Source organism: Megalobrama amblycephala, unplaced genomic scaffold, assembly GCF_018812025.1.
Source record: "Megalobrama amblycephala isolate DHTTF-2021 unplaced genomic scaffold, ASM1881202v1 scaffold464, whole genome shotgun sequence".
Classification (NCBI taxonomy): Eukaryota; Metazoa; Chordata; class Actinopteri; order Cypriniformes; family Xenocyprididae; genus Megalobrama; species Megalobrama amblycephala.
Genome location: NW_025953392.1, coordinates 132902 through 139593, shown reverse-complemented (window position 1 = coordinate 139593; position 6692 = coordinate 132902). Strand labels below are relative to the sequence as shown.

The following is a 6692-nucleotide window of genomic DNA, read 5'->3' as shown; positions in this document are numbered from 1 at the left end:
GCCTTCCCCTGGCCGTGGGTCAAAAATTAACAGGGGCTTGGCCAAAAACGCAGCTGCACATTTAAACTAAATCTACACTGAACAAAACTATAAATGCAACACCTGTGCAATAATCATGCTGTCTAATCAGCATCTTGATATGCCACATCTGTGAGGTGGATGGATTATCTTGTGTAGGAACTGTGGACAAACCAGACAAATGAATCATTCAGATGATTCTTTCAAAACATAATTCTAATTCAGAATTGAGGTTCCGGCTCCGGCCCGTCTGCAGATAAAGTCAGGCTGATTACTTTTACGACACATGCTTCCTGATAGTAGAAGAAGCGACATACCAAAGGGTCACCTAAGAAGACAGAGAGACAATCCAGACCCTTTTGTTTCCTTACTTCACAGGAAAGCCAAAGAGACTGTTGAACAAATAAAACTGCTTCAAAATTGTTCCAACAATTTTAACGGACTTATCAAACATCTTTTAACTACATACATTTTGCATTATGTGTCCACAAGTACTACCTGTAAACAGTTAGGCTTTAGAACACTCACAATTCATGTAAATGTGTTAACTCTTGACTGAATGACTGAAAGTATGCCTTATTTGGACTTAATCTGATTCTTTCCCCCTTTCCTATATCCTGACTTGAATGAAATCTGTTTAAAATGTATTGTATTCCATTTAATAGAAATTAGGTTAAAATGGCACTCTCTGCTGAAGCAGAAACAGGATGTAACACTTATGTTTTATTTGGGGGCAGAGGAAGGCCCGCTTGAAACAGGACAATGTCTGATTGGCCAGGACTCCTCAGAGGTGTGACAAACAACTAAGTTTAAATGATCATATTGCAAGATAGTGAACGGGAGAAGTTGGTTAGTAAACGAACAGGGAGTTGGTTCTGTTCTGGGAAAAGAATCCAAGACAAGTACCAAGAACAATGGAGTAACAAGAAAGAACAGACAAGCAGCTCATTCAAGCCATTCAACCTTCACTCACTTTTCTTTTCTTTTACTTAATTCTCCTTTACCGCTGAAAGTCTTGTGTCCTAAGTTTCGCCGCAAAGTTCAACCAACGACTTTTGCCGCTTCAACTCCAGCGACAAAGAGACTTCCTTCATTGTTCCACACGGACCTGATCTGGACCAATCATCGACTTGGGAAACCCCTCTCTGCACGACGAGGGAAATTCACCTTTAAGTCAACGCAAGCAAGTACCTCCAGATGAAAACTGAACTGGTGCATTTAAATGAATGATTTATGGTTCGTTCTGGTCTTTGAAATGCATTGATAGGAATTCGGTTAATCAGCTCTCTCTCTCTCTCTCTCTCTCTCTCTCAAAACTCTTTCTCTCTCATTTCCTTCTTACTGCAACGCGTATGAATGTATGTGTGTGTGTGTGTGTGTGTGTGTGTGTGTGTGTGTGTGTGTGTGTGTGTGTGTGTGTGCGTGCCTTTGTGTTAGATTAGTTTGTGTTAGAATAAATAAAATCTCTTGTAGATTTTAAAAGGAAAGTGTCTTGTATTATGTGCTTTATGATTTAATGTCTTAAACTGTCGATTTCAAGTTACCGTGCTCTAATCAGTGTTTTCACGATTGTTGGATATTTATATCCGTTACAAGAGCTTATTACGGCTCGAGCAAATGAACGCTGGACGAATCAGTTGCTCGGTCGTAATCTAAACAACTCTTTATTCATTTGAGCTAATTTTACTTCCTAGGGTGTTTTCCCTACACTTGGCAAAGGAGAAGTACTCACTAACACAGATTTAGACAGATTTGTGAATATTTGAGAGAAATAGGCATTTTGTGTACATAGAAAAAGTCTTAAATCTTTGAGTTCAGCTCATGAAAAATGGTGGCAAAAACAAAAGTGTTGCGTTTATAATTTTGTTCAGTGTAGTAATAAAGTGAAAATGAAAATTAAATGAAAAGTGTTGATTGTGGCATTTAATATAGATGCTATGTTGCGTTATACTTTTTACGTTTTATACGTTTTACAGCATTGCACATTAACCAATCACACACGATTAATTATAAACTGATAGATTTGGTGATTGTACTCGAGAGCATCAAAACTAATATAAACAGGTTTTTCAATTTATTAATTTAAATTTACGAATTTTTTGCAGCTTTGAGCAATGTAGCCAATCACAAACATATCTGATGATTTCTTCAACACGAGTTTTTGTCCAGTGCTGAGATCTGCACACTCAAATCCTCTTGTTATAATTTATCTTTTAACAAAAAATATATAGTTATGTAGGCCAAATAAGATATTCATTGTATAGTCAGCTTAATCGATTAGCAGAACTTTGTGATTATAAAGGGAGCTCTTTTATCCACGCTTTAACTCCCTGAGGTCTGAAAACGCGCCGGCGCCCTCCGGCGACAAGTATGAATTGAAAACACCAGCGCTCATAGTGATAACAATGAATATAGAATAAATATAACTCTTCTGTATAGAAAATTGACATAAACATATGAGAATCCATCAATATTTCTCCAAATGTGAATGCTTTTAAACTAAAAACCTATATTCAGACTCTTTGCATCACAGAAATACATTATATTTTAAAGAATATAATAGAATACCATTATTTTAAATTGAGCCGAGACATGATTACAGGGTTTTTTTTTTCTTTTTTTTTTTTTTTTTTTTTTTTCCACAGCCTACCTGACTGAAAGGCCTCATTAATATGCAGCACCATTAGAGGTTCTTTAAGCAATTCTTTTGTCTTCTCAGGTGTAAGTGAGCCATTATTCATGATGATTCACGCCTCCACGCATACTGTGTTTCTTGACAAAAAGTGTCTTACAAAAACTAAATCAATATATTGTGTTATATGAACAAGTAGGCATTATAATTTTTACATAATTTTGAAGCAAAAACTCTAGAAGTATATACCAGAATACCCAGAAGTCTTGTAAACACAGATTTAATATATATTTTTGGCCTTATTTCAGTGACTTAATTTTTTTGTTTTTTCAATAACCACGCATAAACATTATTCCTTCAAAAACACAAACATGTGCATACATGTTCCTCACATATTATGGTAGCCTAGTTTGTGCTGAATACAGTGTAATGACACCTTTGTCATTAATATGTTTATGAACAACTGAAAAAAGCACAAATGTCAGGGTATGTCAAAACTTCTCCAGGCCCCAAATCAGCCTCAGACTCCAGAGGGTTAAGCGACATAGACCCAATTCATTCAAAATTTGAAGATGTCGTATTTTTTTTATGCTGGGATGTGTAGGTGGCTGATAGGCGACACTTAACTATTTCATGACATAGACCAGGGCTATTCAATCATCTTCATCTGGCCCGTGGGCACCCACACCACTAATCCTACCCAAGACTACCAAGTGTATTATATGCATGCCATAAAGTGTGTATAATATGCATGCCAAAACTCATTTTGGCATATATTTTCTACGAGATTACATGCACGTACTATTGATACGCATTCTCATGTGATCGGTTTAGGTGGCTGCAGTGGCGCCTGCAGCTGCACTGTTCGTACCATGCACGCTCGTCTGACCTGAGCTGAGAAACATTTTTTGTGTGAATATTTCAGCAGTTATTATGTGTCTCGTATTACTGTCGACTGAACAAGCGATACCCATCATTCGTGAATTAATCATTCTTTTGTCTCAATTCCTTCTTTTCCATGAATTGGCCAAACGCACTTTCATAACTATCTGAAACGATTTGGATTTGTTCAGACCGCTCTGTCATCATCTGAAGATATTTCTCGGTCAGTAGAACAACAAATACAAATAGTGCTGTTTTCATGTGTTTCACTAGTTTACTTTGAACTACGCAGCACAGCCCAGTGGATAACAGAATGAAAGCTTAAAGGAGCTGCATTTATTCCCACTCACCATTTTAAACAGCGTTAAGACATCCAGTAAGAAACGTTTCAATTCAACACACACCTCTCAGTTACAAACCACAAATCACTCGATAATTAAACTAAATTTAATTCGGATGAAACAGCCTTAACATTCCCAACAAGACTGATGAGGAAAACAGCAGAAACGTTTCATGAATGAAGATAGAAGACTTTAAAATCCAAAAATCACAACACTTACAAGCATTTACCATGAATGAACTGTAGTAATTTACCATGGATTGTGGAAATGTGGAATATTTATATTGAATAGCATGTTGTAGCCATTTATATTGCAATATATTTATTAGGTGGGTAGGGGAATATATAATTCATTTCTTTGTGAAGGTGTGTATAGTTTTTAGCATTTAGGGTTTTTTTTTTTATAGGCCTATATAATATATCATAATATCATTTGACAGTGGTCGTAGTGAGTAACCATATATGGTTTTACCTGTGGTTACCAAGTCTCACTGTGAGAATATTTTCATTTAAGCCTATATTAATTATAGATAAAATAATTATTGCCAATAAGAAACCTTTTTCTACAAGCATGTGAAAAAAGGAGCCGTTCTGATTTCGCTCTCCTTGTGAGGTAGGAAGAGGAACTTATTATAATATTACCGCCCCATGAATCTGTATGTTTCCACCCACTGCGCCGCCATTGTTTTCGTAAGTGACGAGTAACACTGCTCCAGCAGTGCAGCAGCAGCTGTCCGGCAGTTTAGCTACAACCCTGATCAAACACACTTAAATGTCTTCAGGATTACTAAAGCTACGTGAAGGAAGGCGAGCTGTGTCAGAGCAAAACTCTGCAGGACAGCAGCACTCAAGAACGCCGTCCCCGAGCTTGTGATATGTCTCAGCTATGTAAACATTATCACTGATCTGTTAACGACTATAATGGCAAATATATGAGTCTCCATAAATTCCCTGGCATCTGAGCCACTAAGAATGCAATGGTTTTATTTTATCTATGAAGGGAATATGGCTAGATAAATTCATATACCAGTATGTGTAAGTAATTAACACTAGAATGCTTCATACGATCATCAGTAAAACACAGGATTTGCACAGAAATTGATTTTTAAAGATGGATTGATACCAACTGATCCAATTTCATATATATTTATTTTGTGATGTTTGCAAATTGTCTTCCTGAACGTGTTTAGTTAGCACATTGCTAATACTGTTAATTAATAGCTATAGCCATTTTGTTATTTTCATTTTTAACCCAAAAACGCATGTAGTCTGTATAATTCATAAACGCATTTTCATTCTTATTGCAGAAGCTGGTACCCAGGCGTAGCAGAGGTCTCGACAGCGCCCCCTTGAATGAGGTCCGAAAACTTGGTCCATATATCAAACACACTTGCACGTATATGAATGAAACTCTATACATACATACATACAGTAGGCCTCATCAGGCCTAACAACTTTCATGCTCAAAGTTATACGCCAGCCCAACAGGAAGTCAGCTATTATGGGTTGTTTGGAAACGCACGCTCTGGAATTTGATATACTTCTCTTAGGTGATACATCCAATCGTCACCAAACTCGGTCAGCATGAAGTCAAGACATTGAAGATGGTAAATTGTGAGCGGATTTTTGATATCTTGAACATGATGTGTTCTGAGGGAACAATCTCTATAGTGTTACACAGCTCATCCCAAAGGTATTCAATGGGGATGTTTTCTTCCACACCAAACTCATCCAACCATGTCTTTATGGACCTTGCTGGAATAGAAAAGGGCCTTCTCCAAAGTTGGAATCATAGCATTGTCCAAAATTTCTTGGTATGCTGAAGCACTTTGATTTTCCATCACTGTAAGTAAGGCCTAGCCCAACCCCTGAAAAACAGCCCCATACCATTATCCCTCCTCCACCAAACTTTATAGTTGGCACAATGCAGCTCCGCCTAACCCAGACTCTCCCATCAGACTACCAAACAGAGAAACATGATTAGTCACTCCACAGAAGGGGTTTCCACTGCTCAGAGTGGCAGTGTGCTTTACACCACTCCATCTGATGCTTGCCATTGTACTTAGTGATGTAAGGCTTGCATGCAGCTACTCAGCCATGGAAACTCATTCCATGAAGCTCCTGTCGTGCAGTTTTTGTGCTGATATTAATGCCAGTGGAAGTTTGGAACTCTTCATCTATAGAATCAGCAGAGTTTTCACTCTGTGACCCCACTCTGTGATATTACATGGTCTTCCACTTTGTGGCTGAGTTGCTGCTGTTCCTAAAAGTTTACACTTTCCAATAATACCACTTATAGTTGACAGTGGAATATCTAGTGAGGATGAAATTTCACAAACTGAATTATTGCAAAGGTGGCATCCTATCGCAGTACCATGCTGGAATTCACTGAGCTCTTCAGAATGACTCCCCTTTTTTCCAAAAATGTTTGCAGACTGCAAACATTTTGATGAAATGGGCAACTGCGGATGGGCAACTGCCTAGAAGACTGACAGGGAAGAGGAAAAATTGTTGAATAAATTTATTTTTGTTTTTGCACACAAAATGTATTCACGTCACTTAAGGTTGAATCACTGTAGTCATGTTGACTATTTTAACGAAGTCTTTACTACTTCTCTGGACCTTGAATGTGGTCATTTCATTGCTTTCTATTGGAGATAAAAAAAAAAAACCCTCAGATTTCATCAAAAATATCTTAATTTGTGTTCCGAAGAAAAAGACCCTTTAAAACTTATGTTTATACCCATTTTTCTAAAGCCCAAAGTATACTTTTCTGATGACACAATTCACATCACGCGTACGCGTCAAAAGTAGAGCAAG

General features: G+C 37.5%; 1 protein-coding gene across 2 annotated transcripts in view; it reads right to left on the bottom strand.

The window, feature by feature from the left end:
* Positions 1 to 4396: 4396 nt before the first annotated feature.
* The window catches only part of LOC125261689 (LON peptidase N-terminal domain and RING finger protein 2-like), a 75432-nt gene continuing 73136 nt past the window's right edge, over positions 4397 to 6692 (bottom strand). For both annotated transcript variants that reach the window (XM_048180251.1, XM_048180248.1), the window contains exon 8: positions 4397 to 6360. In XM_048180251.1, the coding sequence (XP_048036208.1) occupies positions 6235 to 6360 (126 nt within the window). In that variant the 3' untranslated portion in view covers positions 4397 to 6234. The remainder of the gene's footprint in view (positions 6361 to 6692) is intronic.